Source organism: Equus przewalskii, chromosome 13 (genome assembly GCF_037783145.1).
Source record: "Equus przewalskii isolate Varuska chromosome 13, EquPr2, whole genome shotgun sequence".
NCBI classification, from domain to species: domain Eukaryota; kingdom Metazoa; phylum Chordata; class Mammalia; order Perissodactyla; family Equidae; genus Equus; species Equus przewalskii.
The window spans coordinates 71,475,646-71,497,782 of record NC_091843.1 but is presented as its reverse complement, the minus strand read 5'-3'; the positions used below and the strand labels follow the sequence as shown (position 1 = coordinate 71,497,782).

Below are 22,137 nucleotides of genomic sequence, written 5' to 3'. Positions count from 1 at the left end.
TAAAGAACTCATACAGCTCAACAACAAAAAAAACCATGAACAACCCAATCAAAAAATAGGCAGAGGATACGAGCAGACATTTTTCCAAAGATGATATACAGATGGCCAATAGGCACATGAAAACATGTTCAATGTCACTAATTATTAGGGAAATGCAAATCAAAACTACAATGAGATATCACCTCACACCCATCAGAATGGCTATTATTAAAAAGACAAGAAATAACAAGTCTTGGAGAGGATATAGAGAAAAAGGAGCTCTCATATGGTCCTGGGAATATAAATTGGTGCAGCCACCATGCAAAACAGTATGGAGATTTCTTTAAAAATTAACAATAGAAATGCCATATGATCCAGGTATTCCACTTTTGGGTATTTACCCAGTAGAACATGGAAACACTAATTTGAAAAGATACATGTACCCCTATGTTCACTGCAGCATATTATTTGCAATAGCCAAGACTGGAAAGCAACCTAAGTGGCCATCAATGGGTGAATGGATAAAGAAGATATAGTATGTATATACAATGGAATGCTACTCAGCCACAAAAAATGATGAAATCATTCCATTTGCAACAACATGCATGGACCTTGAGGGTTTTATGCTAAGCAAAATAAGTCAGAGGGAGAAAGATAATTACTGTATGACTTCACTTGTATGTGGAAGATAAACAAATGAACAAATACTCAGATAAGGAGATTAACAGAGGGGAGGTGAGTGGGGGGAGGGCTAAAGGGGCACATGCATATTGGGTATGGTGATGGATGGAAACTAGACGTTTGGTGGTGAACAGGATACAGTCCGTACAGAAGTCAAAATATAATGATGTACACCTGAAATTTATATAATGTTATAAACCAATGTGACCTCAATAAAATAAATTAAGAAAAAAGAAAATTAACAACAACAAAGTGAAGTGGAAAGAGAGAAAAGGGGATGAGGCAATGGAGCCAAACCTCTGAGGGAGGAAGGTACAGGATGTGGCCAGAGTACAGTGAATAGTCTGGTCTGCTGGGGCAGGGAAGAGGCGATGAGGAGTACTGAGCCAGAGAGCGAGGATTTGAATGCCAGGAAGAGGAGCTTATACTTTACCCTTTCAGCAATGGGGAATCATCAAGGATTTTTGAGCAAGAAAATGGTATAATCAGAAGTCTTAGTAAACTTACTTTAGCAGCAATATAAAGATAAATCAGAGATGCATGGGATTGTTGGGTCTATTAAAAAGAAGATGAAGCCTTCTCTGATCACCCTATTTAAAATTTCAGTTCTCCCCACATGCTCCTGAGCTCTCTTATCCTGCTATACTTTTTTCTTCTACAGTACTTATCACCTTCTAACACACGGGACAACTCATTTGTTTTGTGTATTATTAATATCTGTCTCTCCTGCTAGAATTAGCCATGAGAAGGGCTGAGATTTTTATCTGCCTTCTTCTGCGATGTGTAGCAAGGTCTCAGAAGAATGCAGGCATATGCTGAGTAAATATTGGTTGGCTGGATGTATATGCCAGGTATATGCTGAGTAAATATTGGCTGGTTGGATGATTGAAGGTACCTAAGTGTTAAATAGCCCCAAATATAATTTTAAAACTTATTGCCATTTGTCATGAGATTCCTTCAAGATCTCAAACTTTTCCTTGGCTTTGAGACCTGCATTGTTTCTATCAAGCTAATCAAGCATTATTTAATAAATAAATGCCCAAGTGTTTAGTCCTCAAGGTTTCTCTCTCATCACTAGGTTGTGAAATAACCATCAGGGGACTCTGGCTCAATTTGCTGTTTTCTCCCCAGAGACCATAATTTACTGGTTAAACAATCCCCTGGTGACAAGAAAGAAGCAATGTACATTCCTGAACATTGAGGAGTCCAGCTCCTGGTTAAAAATCCCGGCCTCATCACAGGCATTACAAAGACTCTACCTGGCAGGCCTCACAGGGAAGCTGCCCTCCCCGCGCCAGCCTGTGTGCACAGACCATGCATTGCAGTTTCTGAAGGGAGTTGCAGTCAAGAACTCAGGCGCCCCTCCCCGGTCAAGTTCTTCCCATATTTACATTCCTAGCCCCTGCGACTTCATTCCTAGGTCTTCTTATCTGAGGCCTTGGTCAGAGGTCTTCTTCAGGTGTCTCTGCCAAGGCCTCCTTACGGGGGAAGGAGGGAGAAACCTTGAAGACACTTTATCCCACTCTGACTCAGTACCCAGTACTTCTCCACTTCTGGCCTTCCACCTCACCGCACCCGTACCCCAGAGTCCATAAAACTAAGAGAGTCTTTTGTTGGGGCTCCCTCAGCAGTGAGACAACTCCCATGTCTGTGCTGCTCCACCTGACCCTCCACTGGTGCACCTGTCCGTGGGGGAAAATGGAATAGGGGGAGTCAGCATTTTCTCTGGTTTTAGACTCTGGCTTACACCACCAAGTGAGCCATTAAAGGCTTAACTCTTTCATTTTCGGTTTGTTGCTTTAATTGACTATTCTGACACCTGGCAGCTCAGTACACTCTCAGCTCAGCTGAGTGCCTGACAAACATCACTTAACCCCACAGAGTGACTGATGGAGGCCTTAGAAAGACTCCAGTTCTGTGATTCTCATGGGTTCCAGACAGCCTGCATCATAATCACCTGGTACTCTTGTAAATAATAAAAAAAATAACTTTACTCTTGTAAAGTTCCTGAGTCCCACCACACTTGCTGAACCAAAATATCTGAGGGTAGGACATGATTTTATGTTTATAATAAAAAACTGTCTATGTTATAGCTAAAATAATAAGAGTTGGAAGAGAGAATGCAAACATATAACTAATTAAGACAATCAGAAATCTTTTCAAATCATGGAGTCAGAATAGGGCATAACAGAAGTTACGCATTAAACTATCTTCTACTACCAAGGACCTGGGTGACCTTAAAGCAAGTCACTTCATCTCCCTGGGCCTGAGCTGACTCATCTATAAGATGAGAGGGTTGAGGGTGACAACCTCCAGAATTCCTTGCTATTCAGACCTCCTATCTGCCCAATGTCATAAATACCTTGTTGTAGATCTTGTTTCCACGCCGGCCATCCCACATTCAGGAATAACTAACTAGCTGAGCATAAATGGCTATTTTCTCAGTGTAGAAACCAGGTCTGTCCTATAAAGCACTTTTATTGAAATTCTTGCTTCCTTCCAGTCTTTTAAAGGGAGTTTTAGGTAAAAGCCTCTTATCAAGGTGGTCAATAGGCAACATACCAACCTCCCATTCAGACCATCAGTGTGAACAGGTGTGTTATGGAGGTTGGGATGAAGTGTACTATGGAAGCATAAGGCAGGGTCTTGATAGTGATAATTAAACACAAAGGATAGACTTTCTATATTGCTATAGTAGAGCGTTTATTTTATATTTAGTTGCAAGTTTCATTGTTTTTTATTTTCTTTTACTTATTCTTTGCAAAATATTTAAGGAGGCTTCATTGTCATGCAATTAGAAAAATTAAGCCAATTTTCCTAACAAAGTTCTTCTTCATTCATGTGATTGCATTTCGTAAATGAAAAGGAGCTTCTAACAATAGTGCATCTCGTTGCTGACAACCTTCCTTTGTTAATGAGTGCTCAACAGCATCCACAATAATTAAATTTTTTAATACTGCATTGGGTTGCTAATCAAGGATATGTTTATAGAAAATAAGGGTTATGGAATTAAACGTTGAAGTGAAGCATTGCTTCTAATTAGAAGAGTGTAGGGAAAGAAATCTGAAGACAAAATTCTAAAGTGAAAAAGTCTTAGAGGCTACCTGGTTCAGCCTCTAATCACATCAAAGTGAGCCTGGATGTGGAAGATTTTCTAACCTGGAGACTTTCCAACACTTCACAACCCAATGAGTCAAGGATTTTTTTAATGGGATTTATGTAGAGGTTTCATGCAGCATTGAAAGTCCATTGCCCTTTCTCCAGCCTTTAATGAAAACAGGAGATTGGTTCATGTTTGTTTAATGCCTCCAAAGGTGGGAGGGGATTCAATATTTCACTTCAAAATCTTTGTTCTTTATTACAAATTATTGATTCCTTTGCACTCTCTTCAGAAGACAGGTTATTTTCTGCCATCTTTCCTAGATATTCTCACTACATAATAATGGTGCCATGGGCATTTATCTAAGCAGTTCCTGTCTTTATTAGTGTGCATGTATATATATGTATATATGTATCCCTTAGCGTGTGTGTGTATATGTGTGTATATATATATATATATATATCTCCAGGATATGCTTATTAAGTACCCTAATGGGGATCTTCCCAATCACAGCTGGATGAGGTTGTAGGAAAACACAATTTTAAAGTAACTCTTTATTGCAGCTGTTTCTCAAAATTTGGCTAAGATAACTACCAGCATTAAAACTGCCTGGGATACTTGTTAAAAATGTGGATTCCTAGGCCAAATACCAGAAACTTCTGGATCTGAGTTGCTGGCAATAGGACTTAGGAATCTGTATACTAAATAAACTCTCAAGGTTTATGCAGAATAAGGTGATTATTATATATGCTGGTGTCCAAGAAACACTCTTCTAAGGAAGGAAAGTATTCCTCTCTATATATTTGAGCCATAAGCCATTCTTTCTTCTTCCCTCTCCTCTTCGCAATCCCCAGTGCTCCAGCTGTGTAATATTTACTGTGTCATAGTAAGTAGTCTGCTTGTGACAGGAGCCTTTGATGAGGAACTCATAGACAGATGAGAGCTATGATGTTCCTTTATGAGCCCCCATCTTCTGACCCCCCCTCTCTTTGAGGGGATGATGGGCTGGCATTCAATGTTTCCTCTTCTTTACAGGGCAATGGGAGGTAGTGTAGTGTAGTTGCTGGTGGCACAGGTTTTGGGGTCAGATAGACCTCATTTTGAATCTCTTTGTGGGATCTTGGTTATATTTCTCAACCTCTCTAAGCCTCAGTTTCATTTATTAAATGCAACTCTTAATTTCTATGTCACAAGGATGTTGTAAGGATTAGTATTGTTTATAAAGAGGTTAGCACTGTGCCTGGTCGTAGTAAGAACATGATGAATACTGAATGTTATTATTCTTGATAAATTTAGCCCCGAGTTCTTCTTCATTCTCCACAGTTGTTTCTTGAGGAGTGGCACATGGTTAAATGATCCTTCTAACCTTGACCATCTAGGGACACTTCTAGACATTCCGGCATTCAGATTTTCTGAACTAATCATCTCGGTATAGACAATTGAATAGAGTTCAGAAAATTGTCCATGTGAGAACAGACATCTCAATAATCTCTATGTACTTTGGCAGGAAGTATATAAATGTTAAGATAGGTTGTGTTCATCTTACTGATGATTGAATCAAAATGAAAGGAATTAAATTCTTAATATGCACCAGGGATATCGTAGACTCTTAATGTCTCTTAAATCATGAACAGTGTGAGAATCTTATGGAACCTACAAAGCACTGCCCAGGAAAATGCCATACACACACTCACAAACAATTCTGCATCTAGTTTCAGAGAAGTTCATGGACCCCTGGAAACTCATCCATGTATTTCATAGCAATCCATGGAGCCCCTGCTTTATAAACGGTTCATTAGAAATTAACTAAGGTTAATTAGGCTAGACCATTCTCAGATCATTTTCTCCTTGTACAGAAAAAGGTTTGAAATTTTAAAAATCAGAGATTGCAATTTTGAAATTTCAGTTTTTATGTGAAATTAACATTACATCTGTTGAGCTAGATTTATACTATGCTGGCCACTAGACAAGGATGGGCTAGACTTGGCTAATTACATTTACATACATCTAATAGGTTTTAGGTAGAGAAGACAAAATTTTAAGGATGGTTTTCTTTTAATAGCTCCCCAGAGCTAAAAGCTTATATCCTAAAATCATGAACATCATAAGCCTGTCTCACCACCTGTATGCAACTGCTCGTCTTCATAGGACCTTATTTTCTTCCTCTCTGGACCTTTCACCACCAACCTCCACAATTCCATGTTGGATGATCTATGTATGCTGACACCTTCCATTACAAATTGGAGAATCTTCTAAAGGGAAGAGGTTTGAAAAAGATGGTCTGATCTGACCCCTCCGTTTTATAGATGGTAAATTGAGCTCTCATTTGGGGATTAACTTGCCTAAGGTCACACAGCTGGTTATATGCCTAGAACCTGAAGCCAGGTGTTCCATGCTCTTTTTACGGCTTCGAAATTTTTCCTCAAATATGGTTTGAATCGGCTGATGCCAGTCTTAGCTTGTGTTCATAGACTTTGCCCTCTGTCCATCCTCTTCCTGTTACAAGTGAACTCAGATCCTGAACATAGCTCTTCTGTTTGGCCCAAGAGCTTCAACTTTCCCTCTGTTTCTGATCGAGCACCTGGATGTTCTCTTCACTTACCAGACATCTTCCCAGCCCCCCCAAGTAGGTAGACTCTTGGTGTGAGCCTTGCTAGGCCTGTCTTTCTTAGCCACTGTGGCCGTCTCATAGCTGAGATACCAGGGACTAAGCCGCAACTCCACAGGTGGCCCCAGGGCTCTTGGAGCTGTGCTGGACTCTCCTGGACACAGAGTCAGAAACTTCAGGGCTTTCCCAGCTGTGGCACAGGCCATGGTGTTCTACTCTTCTGCTACTTGAACCTCCTCTGCTGAACATGACACAAGGGCACTGTTTTGTCCTCTCTCTGGAGAATATGGATGTTCTTCTAGGATAACCTCCTTATTAGGAAGGATAACAGTAATTTACAAGTTCAGTCGCTTCCTCTATCATGCAAGCATAGCTCTTGACTTGACATTTAATGACTTCTCACCACACAAAATCAGAAAGCAGAAATGAAGACAAATAAAAAGCTGTGAATATACAGTGTGAGACAGATATTTTCCTCTGTATTAAGTGTTAGACTATTGGGTAACTATTATGAGGGGAAAAAATGTTATTACATCCCTTTTTAACATCATACAGTAAAATACATGCCAGGGGGATTTAGAACTTAAATATGGTAAAGGAACCATAATAAAAGACATGTAAATAAATGTTTATCTAATTTTGCGTTGTAAAGATTTTTCTGAGCGTAAAAGCAAAGGAAAAAGCCTTAAAGAAAGAGACTGACAAATATAACTGTGTACACATTAACTTCAGAACATTAAAAATTGTGTAAATAAAACTAAAAGGTAAATGTCAAACTAACCAAGCACGAATAGCTTTTCTAAACTAAGCCCATAAAACAAAATCAAGGTCACAACTAAGTAATCACAGATGATAAATGGCCAAAGAATATAAAATATTGAGCTAAATTAGTAATGAAATAAAAGCCTATAAAGACGAGATACCATTTTCACCCATCAAAATAGCAAACATTTCAAAAGCTAATAAAAGTAGCTTTGATAAGTGTTTAGGAAAGTGGCACTTTCACACATACACTGCTGGTGGGAATATAAAATGGTACAGTCTCTCTGGACAGAAACTTGTCAATATGTATCAAAATCATTAACACATGCATGGCCTTTGACCCAGAAATTCTAATTGTGGGTGTTTATTTAGCCTGAGGAAATTATCAGAGATGATAACCAATATTTATGGACAAGAGTGCTCATCTAAGCATGATTAGATGATTTTAATAAAATTTGCATTATATAATAGACACTACAAAAAGATAAAAATCCTGTTTTTAATTTTCACATCCCCTGATGTGTTATATCAGCTCCAGGGCTGGGCTTATATAATCTGAAAAAAAGGATGTTTTATAAACTCGTTGTTCCTAATACTGCCCACAAGAAATTATCTGGACAAAGTCTTTCCTGGTGGGAATAAACAGAAGTGAGAAGGCCTGGTGTCTGAGTGGGAGGAGGATTGGGAGAAGAGCAGGTTTCTAAAGGTCAGGGAACGTTGATTTAGACATGAGAAAGTGCTCTTAATATATTATAGAGTAGATTCAAACAATTACAAAATAATTTGTATATTAAGATCCCAATTTTATAAGATGTGTGTGCATTAAATCTACATTGAGATCTTAACAGGAAGAGAGCTTATTTTAATTTTTTTTTTGTAGTTTTCTTAGTTTTCTACTGTAACCAGGTATTCAGAAAACAATCCATGTTATTAAAAAGAAGGAGAAGCAGCCTTAGTAAACGTGATTCGAAGCTTTCCACGCCTTACTTTGCTTCCAGGGCCAGAGCGAAGATGCCAGCAGCCAGGGGTGCTGAGGCCGAGGTGCCCGTGTGGGTCTCTGTGCAGTCATTGTGCAGGTCGGCGCTCGTCTAGGTGGCATTGGGGAGGAAAGAAACATGGGAGAACATGTGAGCAGTGTGATCCTGTCCCCGGGGGTTAACCACACGGAGGGCTGCATCTGCTATGATCAGGAAACTCAGCTGATTCGATTCCCCCGCTTCCTCCTTTAAACCCCAGGCGGATGTTTGCCATCTGCTGATATTTTGGTTCACTCTCCTCTATATGCAACTTGTCTATAATTCTGGCATCAGGGTGCCTTTTCTGGGGATGAAGTACTCCCACTATGAATATTTTCTCTTCTGAGATTCCCAACGAAATGCTGTCTGTAAAAAAGGGACTGTTTCGAAATCACTGTGAATCATGCTGGCCCATTAATCATCAGGTCCATTGTGTTTGGTCTGGCATATTTAGAAATTCTGCCTCATGCAAAATTCCCTTTTGCCTTCAGATTGACATTTGACGGCCTCTTCAGCACAAGGATGGAAAGCCATCCTAATTTTGGCCACTTGAACTACTTGCACAAAATTGTTTAGTGTGTAGTTTGCGCTCACTATTGACATAATTTTATGCCTATGAGTTAGTGTCCACACTTGCACTTTGATGAAAATGGTGAGTTTTTGAAATGGAAAGTGTGCTAGACTTAGATCTGGGTTCAAATTCTAAAACTGCTACTTAGTAGATGTGTCCCAGGGGCGAGTCACTTGGTTTCTCCATCTGTAAAGCCAGGTTGACATTTCCTGACTCGTTTTCTGAGGCTAAAGTGAGATCCTGTCTGTGAAAGCATTTTTACACAATATCATTGCATGTAAGGAGTTACCCAGCCTAATTGTAGCTTAATGAAGAGGTTGCCTAGAAGAAAGGAAGAACCCAAAAAGACTTCCAGTCATCTACTTTAAGGACCACAGCGCTGCTGGCTGAATAAGTAGTTGGGCCAAAGGATCGCTAACAAGACACCCGACCAGGCCCCTGCACTATGGTTTTTACCTAAAGACTTCAATGTGTGGGAGGGAGGTGTAAAAAAATAATTTGTTCTATTATCACCTCCTTTGGCTTCCCACTTGTAGTCACTGAATTTCTCAAGTTACAGTGTCTCCGCTCCTCAGAGGCCTGCGGAAGCAAGATTACCCTTTTTACCTGTTGACGCAAGTAAGCCCTCAGAGATGACTGTGCTGTGGAAAAGGTTTGCGTAAAACAAAGGCTATGTTATTGCAACCGTCTCAAATAGAATCCACCAGCTGTCTCTCATATGGCTGATTTACCTAAGGAGGGATCTTTACAAAAATGGAAACTCTTCCTCCTATTTCAGAGCCGAGTAGCTCAGATGAGGGACAGTCTTTGAAATGGTGGCTCCGAAATGCATAACAGGCTATTTTCTGAAAAGCAATTCTGGACCACCCACAGAGGCAACAATAGCCAGGAGCTCTGAACACAAGTGGGGTCCATGTCTGATAGACCCCTTTCAAAGGTATAGTATGCCTGCCATAAAGGACCTCTGGGTAGAACGTCAGTGTCTATTTTTTGAGTAATTAAGGTATGGGCATGAGAGGGGAGCCAGGGCTTTTAAGTTGAGACCCCAGTTTTATACCATCTAAACCAGAGTAGGTTGCAGAAAAAAGCAGAGTTACAGAATAGTGATCCTGTATGAAGAAGGTAGTTCTGACAATTTTGTTGAGATGCCATTAATATGAATTTTAAAAACATTCCACAGTCTAATTATTATGGAGTTCACCCACAGTCTAATTGGATCATGACCTGTTATTTCATTGAGATTAGGATCTACGAACTTTAGCTAGTTGGTTCTTTCTGTGTCAGGAGTTAAATTTGGGGCTTTAAATTTTTAAATTAAAAGTACCTCTCTTGGTTCTCAAAGGCCCCTGTGGCCCATCTTCATCGTGCCCTTGAAGGGAAATCCAATAATTGCCCTTGGCAGTCTGACTCATGGAAGCGAAGACACAGCCAAGCGTGGGCTGGAGATGCTCTCTGAGCATATAACCTTCCCGAGCTGCTTATTTGGATGCTGAGAAGTTCACCTCAGGGGAAATTTGGACTGTTATTTTTCTTCAGGTCGTCCGTTCTTAGGAGACGTAGCTGGTGTATGCTCTGTATTTTTATCATCTGCTAAAGGGCAAGTCAGACCGTATCCCTGATATTAAAGGATCAACAAGTACAAGAGTGATAAAGCCCCTACAACCCTGGAATCTCCTTTAAGGCTGTTTTCAGGGAGCCATCGCACAAACCAAATAGACATTTGGAGTCTCAGCCATTTGTAATGACAGGCTTCTCAGGGCTGAGTTTAAAAATGACAGAGAGGCAACATCATCTTGGCAGAAGCATCATTATGCCTGCACAGAAAACTTTCCAATATATGCCAGGCTTTCAAGTAAGGAAAGCGTGAGTCTCCCCAACTGAGACATCAAGCTTAAGCAAATCAATTTTACCAAAGATACTGACCAAGCGATCCTTTTGAACACAAGCCATGCGCTCCTACCTACGCAGAGAGTTAGACAAAAGCAACATACGATTCTCTGGTCGGTGTAATCGCCGCTGCTGTAGGAGGTGGCCAGCGTGGAGGAGCACTTCTCAGCATACCAGGGGGACAGGCCTTGCTGCGAGGCACTGCTGATGGAGATGGTGTAGATGCTGTCCGTGTACCCATCACAGTCACAGTTATCTCCCTGACGCCCCCCATTCCCGGAAGCCCAGACGAAGATGGAACCCTTTCCTTGTCTCCCCTAAAGGAAAAGCCAGAATAGAATATATCACATCTATTATCATCTATTGTGGGTCACTGTCACACCCCAATAAAATGCCCAACAAACACATGGAGGAAGTTCTCTGAGACAGTTATTCAGAGGAGCCTGTTTCAACTCCAGGGGCTCCAGCAACAATGTTGGAAATCTCACAAGATTGTATATTATAAGCCACTGGGCTCTGGCTCTGCTGTCCTGCTTCATCTGGGCTGTCTCTGGGATGGGGCTGAGCAAGTGCTTTTCTTTATTACGCAGATTCATAATCCGGCCTTTAGCACTCACTCATATTTTTTCACTCTTCCCTTGGCTTATGTCACTACACTTGAATCTTTGAACTTCCTCTCTTTCTTTCTGCTTGAATCTTCTGGCTGACTGATAGAATGACAAAATCAGGCATTATTCAGATCTGCTTTGCAGCTGCATTAAAAGGGACTCTTCAATTGAATAGAACTCGTCAAGGCTACCCTTTCTATGATTTTTCAATTTGCACTCTCCAAAGTTTCTACTTTTGTTTCATCCTGTGCAGAACAAGGCCTCAGACTCCTGGCAAGAATGCAGCAAATCCAAGTCACAGAGCAGCACAACCAAGGCGCAAGTATTCACCAGGCACATGCAGAGTGAGAAGTGGCACGTGCAGAGTGAGAAGTGGCACGTGGCTGTATTTAAGGATGCATTTTCAGAGCATTTAAAAGAAGTCTGGGTAGTAGTTTACCTAGTGTAAAAATCCAAAAGCAGCAGGAAAATGAGAAAAGGCATACAAGGAGTATTTCTTAAGAAATACTCTAGGAGTAATAAATCTCTTTTGAATGTCAGACCCAAATGGGGAAAACTCTCTTAACCCTTAACTTCCATCCCTTTGAAGAATGATTTGGCTCTCTAAATACACGTCAAATTGTAAGCAGTGACAAGAAATCCACAACCATTTCTTTTCACATAAATGCATTCCCTCCTCATTTCCAAACGGTCAGGTTTCATAGTAGGTGGGTCTGTGTTAAGCATCTCACCTGTTTGACACCATATTCAAAAGCCTTCTGGGCTAATCGGCCAGGCCCTTCCACAGTTTTCCCATCATCATTTGGGCCCCAACTGGCACTGTAAATATCCACATGTCCAGGATTGAATCCAATTGAACTGGCTTCAATAGCATCAGTCACAATGCCATCCAGCATTCTTATGCCTGCACAGCAAAGCAAACAAACATACACGTAAGTTGATGTCAGCATGTACATGTAAAATGGCACAATGCTGAATCATTTTTTTTAAAGGACTCTCAAAAGAGTCAAAAACAGGGTAACCACTGGATGTCCTAAATGCCAGAGACTCAGCTGCTAAGAACACAGAAGATACAAGTCACTGCCTGCATAAGCTTTCTTATCTGCCCTTTAGAGATAACTATATGCATGTGCAGTGCCCATGGTTTCTGTTGATTACAAAATGTCTCCCCTCCCTCACTACCCCAATAACCTGAAAACGACAAGATAGCTTTCAGAAAGAGGCATCAAGCAGCCCTGCCTCAACACTCCTGCTCCTGACTATACCACGAATGGCTGTGGCCCAGCCTGTGCCGCACAAAGGATTCTGTACAGGAAACCACGCAGCTTGAAAAGATCTACCCACAATAGAAAACTAACAAATAGAGAAAGAACTTTTGTTTCTAAGCACTGATTAAAAATAACCCAGAGGCCATTCTTTTATGTGTTTGCTAAGAAACATTTTCAAGGAACATGCTTCCTTTTCTTCTAAATAATCTCAAGGATGAAATCATTGCCATGGATTTCACTCCTGAGGGAGAATCATTTTTCATCAGGAGAAGGCAGATGTGCTAGCTTTTTGTGCCTTCCAACAGGCTGTCACCCATCATCAGACTCATGGATCCAAGAACAAGGAAGGCAAAAGCAATTTAGACAGATACATGAAGCTACCTGGTTATTCTCAGCTTCAGACTGATAAGGCAATGCAGTACACAGCCTGAGACTTTCACACTATTTTTCACTATGGAGCATAGGTAAAAAGAACATGTAATTGACGTGATTAGTGAAAGTCATATTTATAAAAAGAAAATTGGTTAAAAATGCATTTGGGAAAATAAAATCCCAGCTCTTCTACTGACTAGCTGCATGATCTTGTGCAAACCAGTTCACCTCTCTGTGCCTCAGTTTCTTCATCTGTAAAGTGGGGACAATAACAGCTCACATGCATTGAAGCTATACTATATGGAACTACCATTCTATCGGCCTTAAATGTATGAACTCATCTATCCTTATGACAACCATTTGAGGTGGGCGCCATAATTCTACCCATTTTACAGGTGGAGAGACTGAAGCCAGAGAGGAAAAGTGACTTGCCCAAGGCCACACAGCTTGAAACTGGGGAGCTGGGACTTGAATCCCAGAAATCTGGCACCCAAATCCATCCTGTTAACTTCCAGGATACACTGCCTATAATGTGTTGTAGGCACCTAATAAATGAAAAATATTATTTAAAAAATGCATTTGGGGCTAGATCATCAAAGGGTGGAGTAATAAAAAAAAAACACCAGTAGACTTGGATTCAGAAGTCTCGTGTTTTAGTGCTACACTGCCACAAACTGTTACCTTGAGAATCTTGTTTCTGATTCGTCCTCTATATTGATGATTCTGTCACAAACTGTAGCTGCTTAGTTCATCATAACTTAAAAAGTGATTTCTTTTTCCAGGTAATTACATAATTTGTCCTTCTGTCTTAATTTTCCTTAAATTAACACTGCACTTTGGCGATGCTAGTATCAAAGGAATTAGTAATAACATTTAAAATCTAAGTATGCTGTTAGTGAGAGATGCATTGTCTATGCCAGGATGTATATATATTTGATTTCTAAAAAGGAATACACAACCGAATTCAAGATACACTTATGAAGAGTTTAAAAGAATTTTACTGTCATTGACATGTTCTACAACTGAACTTTCTTGTGGTTATAGTTTTTAAGAACGAAAGAAACTCGAAGTTTATAGCATAACCATGAAAGCCAATGGCAGGGATAGTGTAAAGAGGAGAGAGTATTGTTATATTCTCTGTGAGCCCATGCAGATCCCCTCTCCACCTTCTCCACAGGAAAAACGACTGCACCAGTGGGTTCTCTTCCCTTTCCACTGGGTTCAGCCAACTGAAGATGACAGCAGCAAGAGGTTGGGGGATGAGAGGAGAGTGAGGTACTCATTCCCCTGGATCCTCTCTGCCTAGAACTAACTCTGTTGTTTTGCTCAAGGCCATGGCTCTTGTCCAGTGGATCTCTCTGATGGCCACAGCTTTCTATCTCCAGTTTCTGCTGACCTCTCCTTCCCCCTGCTCCATTACGCCTAAAGGTGGTAACATCTGCCTACACTAATTGGCCCCTCGTTGGTTTCCTTTAACTCTAGTAAATGGTTCCTTTATTAAATTGCCCTGATGGAACCTACCATATGTTTCCCCATAAAGATCCTGACTGAAACAACGAAAAATTCTAAATTCCTGCTATCAAAGATAACCTTTAGCTTAATATAACAAATATGTTTTCTTCTTATTTTTAAAAACTGTTCTTTGCTATGAAATGAAGAACTACAGAATTGGGAGGTAGGGAGAGCCTCCACCTAAATTTACCTCGTCCTTTTGGTCCCTTAGTAAGCACTCAATAGCAAACCCGTCTAAATCAGAACACTGAGAAAATTAGATTTGGCTCAAAAACTATTCAACATTTGCATTTTATTTCCCTACAAAAATGTATAGGCTATTTTCAGCTATCATTTCCTAGGAATCCAGATCCATTGATTTGCTTGCAAGTCACAGTCAAGTTCATAGCAAATTTTGCATGGAGTTCATTTCTTCCTCTGGTTATTGAAAGTCCCCCACCCCACCTCATTTATACCAGGTGATGCAAGACTCAAATTAAAGTGCACAACTACAGGAATGGCCCTCTGCTTTACCTCCGACTTTGGAATTGTATGCAACTCCAACCCCGCACTTGTGATTATTTGCTTGCATGGCAATTTCTCCTGCGCATCTGGTCCCATGTCTGAGGATTAAAAAATAGGAATTATAAAATATAAATGAGGATAAACATTTTCTTTTGCACATGAATCCATGGTACATGAATATATTAAGTTTTTTTCCGCCTTATTGCTGGATTTCTTCTCATCCGTGTTAGATGAAGTATAGATATCAGATGAAGAGCCCAGGTAGTGGAGCCAGAGTATGTGAGTTCAAATTCGAGCTTCTGCCACTAAGTATGGTGTGACCTTGGGGAACTTACTTGTCCTCAAAGGGTTGTGTCATCACACAAGATATTGTATGTAGAACACTTAGAACAGTGGCCAGTAGGTATATAGTAAGAACCTAGGAAATGTTAGTTATGGATACTATTATGAGCAAATCTGACACTTTTGGAAACCTTTTCAAAGAAATGGCTGCTGCATGGTTGAGAAGTGGCTCCTCACTTTCCCCCTAGTGACTTCCTTGAATTAGGCTGTCCTGGGCCAGCCCTAGTAGGATATGATAGAACAGAGACCCCCCTCAAGCCTTTTTCCCCTCTTCTAACCATACACCAAACTACAACATCTGAGGGGTTTCTGGTACCAAGAGGAGTTTGAGATTTTAACAAGACACTACAGGCTAATTGGGAAGCTAGGGTGCTCCTGCAACTCTGACTGGGGCCAGAAGCCTAAACAAGACTGGTTTTTCAATTAGACAAAGGGGGTAATTTATGCTTTCAGAGTATTTGGGAGAAAAAAATTCCTTCTCTAAAACACACAAAAGTCCACCATTAAAGCATGAATTCTGAAATTCTGGGGATAATAATTGTCTTTTCTCACCACCCCTCTGACCTCATGAGGGCCAATAAGTCAAGAGAACTTTCACTGTTTATTTCATGACTTTATTCCATTGTGGAAGCACCGAGGAGCAGTGTGAATGCTGTTGCCTTGGAGGAGCCATTGACCAGACATAGGCTGACACAGATGAAAAGAGAGGAAGTGTTAGCTCTGAGCAGCTCTGTCAGCCGGCTACTTTTAGACACTCCTGCACTAGACATCTATTAATTTAGCCCAGCATGGGGCGTAAAAATCCTAAATTGACTGGGCCATTCAAAATGATTCTGTTTTTCACTTATCTTTTTTTCCTAAAGTACCAAAGATGATTTCATGGTCTTTTTCTGTTAAATGATGTTCCTGCTTTTTCATGTTAACCCTGGGTAGGAATCCTAAATCAGAACAACATATAATAATAATTCAAGGTCTTCCCTAATGCAGCAAACATCTACTTCTTTTTTGTTTCCTAGCATTTTCCCCTTTTGGGAAGTGGTCGTTCCTCACTCCTTGTGATCCTCTATCCCTGAGGCTTCTCGTCCCACACAGCTTTCAAGGATTTATACAGATTCCGGGGAAAAGAATTACATTCTTTCTCTTGAGCTTTAGGTTCCCTGTGAACCATGTGGATCTTTATGCCAGGCAAGATTCTCTTGAGAATGAAGCTAAGTAGAGGCAAGCAGCACTAGGAGATGGAAAGAATGGTTGGTGTCCTGGTGGAATATTATCTGAGCTCCTGGATCTTGCAATGCCTGAAGCTAGAGCATCCTTTAGGTGATTTTTTTTTTTTTTTAAACCCATTTTACTTAATCTTTGAGTTAGGATCTTCATTTGCCACTGAAGGTGTCCTGACCAACACACCCATTCTCTGAGAAATATGTGCACACTGAACACATAGGAAGGACCTTACACTTCTTTGATGGATTGGCCCTCTTTGTCATTGTAGGAGAAATTCAGTTGTCATCCTCTGGAATGTGCTCCCAAAAGTCACCACCACCTATATTTCTTTATACAGGATGAGACACAGGGCCCGGGACAGAAAAGTCTCCAACCTGAGCCAACAGAATCAACCCATTGGCAAACATCCTCAGCAATGTACCTCGGTCCTAAAAATGATGCAATGTGGCCACCTGTTATTTATCTCTCCTTACATACTGAGGACTATTTTCTTGGAATTTGCAATAGGATCATGGTACAAATAGGGGTTGGTAATTTTTCCTCCTCTTATCCCCACTTCCCAGCTCCACACCTTAAGAAAAAGAGATTTTATCGAAATTGTTCTATGTCATTCTTTATAGACCTACAGCTTTTTTTTCCCTTAAATCAGGTGCTGAGATAAAAGAACGCTCTATTATCTTAGAACAATGGTTGTAAGTGGCGTTTAAACAAATTGATTTTTAAAAAATTATTGCACAAGATAGTTTAAAGACTAATATTGTTCTGGTTAAAATATCTTGTCACACATGTTATTTAACTAGAAAAATAATCTGTACTTGGTGTTGAAATACTGAATTCAGATTCATGCCAACTTAATAGTAAGAGTTACCTGCACTTTTAAGATTCTATTATTTAGTGATTCCTCTTTTGATTTGTGGAGAAGAATTCAAATGCAGCTTCTATTAATCTCATTTACATACTAATAAAGAACAGCAGCAACACAGATTGGAGAGAGAATTCCTTTGGAATTAGGAGATGGTAGTTCTCTAACTTCAATAAAGGCCAAGATAAAACGGGGCCATTCATTTTCCAAACCTAAGGGATCTATTTCTGACAACATACTAGAAGGGTGACTCTATTTTTTATTACACCTTTTGATAAATGATAGGGATGCTGCCCTTTTGGTTAATAGTTAAGAGGACCCTGAGAGATAGTTGTTTATTGTGTAAGTTTCAAACAGCAGATTCTAAATCGGCTTAGAAAATTGACTTGTCTCTGGTTCTGCTCCTATCAAATGATCTTATTCTTGTCATGCTGATTTCCCACTAAAAGGAGGTCTACCTTAGTTGCAACATGAGAAGCCTTCATCATCATCATTTGTCATTAGTGTCATTGTCATCATCATCACAACACAACTTTTTCTCTGTACTAGGCACTATCTAAGCCAATTACATATATAAACTCATTTAATCCCCATAATAACCCTATGAAATAGATTCTATTATCTCTTTTTAATAGATGATAAAACTGAGGCATAAAGCAGTTAAATAATTTGTTCAAGGTCACTCAGCTATTGAGTTGCAGATCTAATATTTGGTCTAAATCTAGCTGCAAAGTCTATTCTCTGAACTGTTTGGCTAGCCAGACTAACTCTATGCTTTGGGGAAGGTCCATGGCAGGCTATGTTCTGGAAGCTCAGAGTTTTCAGATACAAAATAAGTATCACTACGTGGGCTGCCTCCTAAGGGCCTTTGGAGCTCTGTGAGTTGGGGGAAATTTGGCTATTATAAATACTGTGATGTTAGATTCCCCCTTTTGGGGGAATGAAGAGGAAAATCTGAGTCCCCTTCTCATGAGTAGAGAAACTCCACAGCATATTATTTCACCAAGTATTTCCCTATCATACCAGCCACCACACAAGTTAGCGCTCACACTGGATCCTGGGGCTGGACCCAGGCTGTGCTGCCCAGGAAGGAGGCTGACTTATCCCCCTAACAGTTTCCTCAGCAGCACTGTGTGGCCGGGAGCAGATTTCTCTCTTAGTCTTGACCAAAGCAGTGGCATAAGAGCTGTCACTTTTACTTCATTCTAAGAAAGGTGCTCCTTTCTTCCAAACACTTACTGCCCATTTCTTTAGGAAGTTCCTCTCAGGAGTGTAGGGAGCAGGTGCCTTGTCACCCATTTTAGGAGACAAAATTAAAAATGGAGGCAGAAGAGGTCACCCTCTATAATGGTAATCTGCAAAACTGTGACTATCAGCCAGGCTAACGTTACGAGGTCATGCTCCAAAAGAGTAGGTGTTCCTCCTGGTCCTGCACTGCCCTGACTCAGAGATAAGGCTGAAAGCTTGTCTGGGGTCCCTGCTATAAGTTTCTAAGACATCCCCCTTTCCTCCAAAGGTGCTTCTTCACAGTTCCTGTTGTATTGTTACTAGAATGTTCTTACCTGTAGCGAGCCTTTGTGGTTAACTCCTTTAAGAAATAAACCCTAGAAGAAGTAAATGGTACTCAAAGAAGCAATATCGTGGAACCCTCCTGAACTCTCCCCTTCTGCCCAAGGAAGAAATATAAACCCAGAAGTTGAGGCCAAGTGCATGGGCCCCAGCCTGCCTCTGGGGGATTGTTGGCTTTCTGGGGGGGACTACCCAAAGAAGCAACTTTAGGTCAATATTACTGCACCATGGGAATGTTACGATATTACAGCCACACGGGAATTCTGAGAGAAAATTAGGGAGATAGGGAGATGGAAAGTGAGAGCGAAGGAGAGAGGGAGAAAAAGAGAGAACACAATTGATCTAAGTTGGGTGATAGTCCCAGAGAGAAAAAGCCATATGAGGGACAAGAGGAGCACTTTATGTAGCATACACAAAGAGCTGTCATTGCTTGCTCTTTCCATCTCCACTTGTAGCAGCATGCCCTAATTTTGCCTTGGCTTTGATCTATTCTGGTGCAAGTCTCTTCTGGGTGGAGCAAATGAAGAGAAAGCATGTTTCCTCAGAGTCTGTGAGAGATAATATTATGTGCAAAGATGAATTCTGACATGGGCATGCACACTTGGGGCCACATGTCTAGAGGCTGAAGTTTCTTTGGGGCTAGGAAAGAAGGTTAAAAAGTCTCTTGCCTCCTGGTCTTTGTTTGGCTTCTTGCTTTGGCAGGTCTGGCTCTTGGCCTTCCTCATCGCCCTATGGCTGCTACGGAGAGCTAATTTAGGAGTTGGAAGATACCCTCTTTCCCTTCCCTTTAGCTTTAGAATACCCAGCAGGAATTCTGGAACAGGCCACAAACTAGTCCAATGCCCTGGAGACTGTGTTGAATTTGAGGGCCAGGCCTCAGGGTGCATTTCTCTTGTCTGGTGTCTGACCACGCTCTTCTGAGGGAACTAGTGAGCATGGTTGTGACCACCACAGAAAGTCCTGGGGATGTGTTATTTTGGTCATCTATATTTCTTTTCATGAGTAACATCAAGCATGTTGCCAACTGAGTCTTAGAGGAATTGAAGGCGGTGGGGACGGGCACAAGATCTTTACTCTTTATGTCCCAACACTCATTCTAAAGCTATACCTATTCAGTAACATCTGAGGGGAGCACTTCATAATATAAGAAAAAAATTTAATTGAACTGTAATTCTGTAAGCTCAAAGGAATATAAAAACAGAAGCTTTGGTTTCTGTTTTAAAAACAACAAAATATTGTGGTATGGATGGTGCGCATGCACATTTTCTGAGAGCTGAAATGTGGATCATATTTCTAGTGTAACTTTCTGAAATAAGATAAAAGCATTTTAAAGTACTTATTCCCCCCACCAATCCACAGTTACTCACTTGTTCTCATTTGTGGGATCATATCTGGGAAATGGATCATGGTCATTATCGTTAAAATCATAGCTAGCCTCTGGATCCTAAAGAGACGATAAAAATAATACTGCAGCATGATTTAAAAAACCAGCACTTCCCATGCCTTCTACCCATTCCCCAGTCCCATCCTGGCTGATAGCTTGAAAGTCTATTTCAGACTATGGCCCAGTCACTGATCATTTATTACACCCATAAACCAAACAGATGATGTATGCAGAAAAGCAAGCCAGCATCCAATTCTCAGTAAATGTTACCAAACCTACAGCTCGTGGAATCTCATAGGATATTAGAACCAGAATCAATCAGAGTTTACATAGTTCAACCACCTCACTTTTCAAATGAGAAAATTGAAACCCAGAGAAGTTGAATGCCTTAATTAAGCTACAGAGCTAGTTAGCGACACTTTGACATTCATCTCTCCCATGAAGATAGGTGCAAAGAGGTGGCAGTGGGGTGGGGCTCAGGCCCACAGTAATCTCCTTCGGCCTCCACAGTTACACTAAATAAACACGTGATTTACTTAAAGGGAATCAGCTTGAAATTTAAGACAAGCTTCCATGTACCACCCCCTTTTCCAACCAGATTGCTACACTTAAACATCTCCCACAAAGGAATGCTGCCACCAAGACTGCTACTTCTCTATATTTCCATATCTTTCAGTAATTCCTACTTTCTACTAGCTTTTTTCTTCTCTTTTTTTCCCTCTTTTCCTTTGCTCTTTAGTTGGGGAATAGTGGATGAGCGGAAAGGATGAGAGAAAGACAAGGGCCAATCTTAAAGATGAAACACTGATCTAAAAGCCTAAGGTATTATGGAGAACTTCATAAACAATGAAGTAAATAGTTTTCATTTACTTATTTCCCATTTCTAGTAAACTTTTATTTTTCTCGGCTTGTCATTTTTGTGCTGTGTAATGTACACTTTGAATTTGCATGGAAGGAATTACATTCATATAACTTTACAATGTCAGAGAAACTGACCCATGAGGGATATAAGGAGGAAGTCTGTGAAAATAGTCTCAGACATCAGGCTAGATTTGATTGTTTTAATGCCCCAAATATTGAGTGGTATAGAGTCTGAATGGCTTTTAATAACTTAGTTGGTGTAGGTGCCACCCCCACCCCCACCCCCAATGCATATGCTTTTGTGCAATCCTTGGCTCCACTGAATTCTTTCAATGCCCACTGATACTAAAAAAGTTCACGTGGGCTTGCAGGAGGGTGAGGGAAATGGCAAAACTTTGGCCCATCATGCCCGGACATCAGAACAGCCTTCTGCTTGAGGGAAGGAAAGCTCTGTGTGTCTGTATAGAGACCTCCCTAAGCTGCAGTCACCAGAGGGCCCATACTCACATAATTGTCATAGATGTCTGTGTGATTCCACTCCAGGCCATCATCCAGTACAGTGATAACAACTCCTTTGCCTGTGATGCCTTTTTGCCAAACAGGTATCACATGGAGGTCCAGTTTGGGCAGGGCTGCGGTCATCCTAGTATCTTGCTGGTAAAGAAAAACAAAGAAGCACTGGTAAAATCATGATTTGCTTGCTGCAAAATGAGAACTGAAGTTCCAGTCTGGAGACCCATCTTTCTTTTTCTTGGGGTTACTCTACTCTGTAGACGAAGGCAATTAGATGAAATAAAAAACAAAGTTGAGGGCCAAGTGAATCATCAGAGTGCAGCTCTTTCCCCAGTTGTTCCAATGGAAAATCACAAGAAAGGATGAATCACCCTGTGCCCCTTCTCTTTGAACATTGTGACTTCAGAGAAGAAGTTTGTCTCTAGTTTCTTTCATTTATAAGGATATGCTCAAGCTTTTCATCTACTGAAGCTTTATTTGATGTCCCATATTTCCGTCTCCCCCAAAATCCTGAGCC

At 40.7% G+C, this 22,137-nt stretch overlaps 1 protein-coding gene across 1 annotated transcript in view; it reads right to left on the bottom strand.

Moving 5' to 3' along the window:
* The window catches only part of PCSK1 (proprotein convertase subtilisin/kexin type 1), a 45,144-nt gene that overhangs the window by 13,268 nt on the left and 9,739 nt on the right, over positions 1-22,137 (bottom strand). Inside the window, exons 4-9 of the mRNA XM_008534524.2 lie at positions 21,615-21,761; positions 20,230-20,306; positions 14,878-14,966; positions 11,944-12,116; positions 10,709-10,921; positions 8,118-8,218 (exon numbers count right to left, since the gene is read on the bottom strand). Coding sequence (XP_008532746.2) covers positions 8,118-8,218; positions 10,709-10,921; positions 11,944-12,116; positions 14,878-14,966; positions 20,230-20,306; positions 21,615-21,761 — 800 coding nt within the window. The remainder of the gene's footprint in view (positions 1-8,117; positions 8,219-10,708; positions 10,922-11,943; positions 12,117-14,877; positions 14,967-20,229; positions 20,307-21,614; positions 21,762-22,137) is intronic.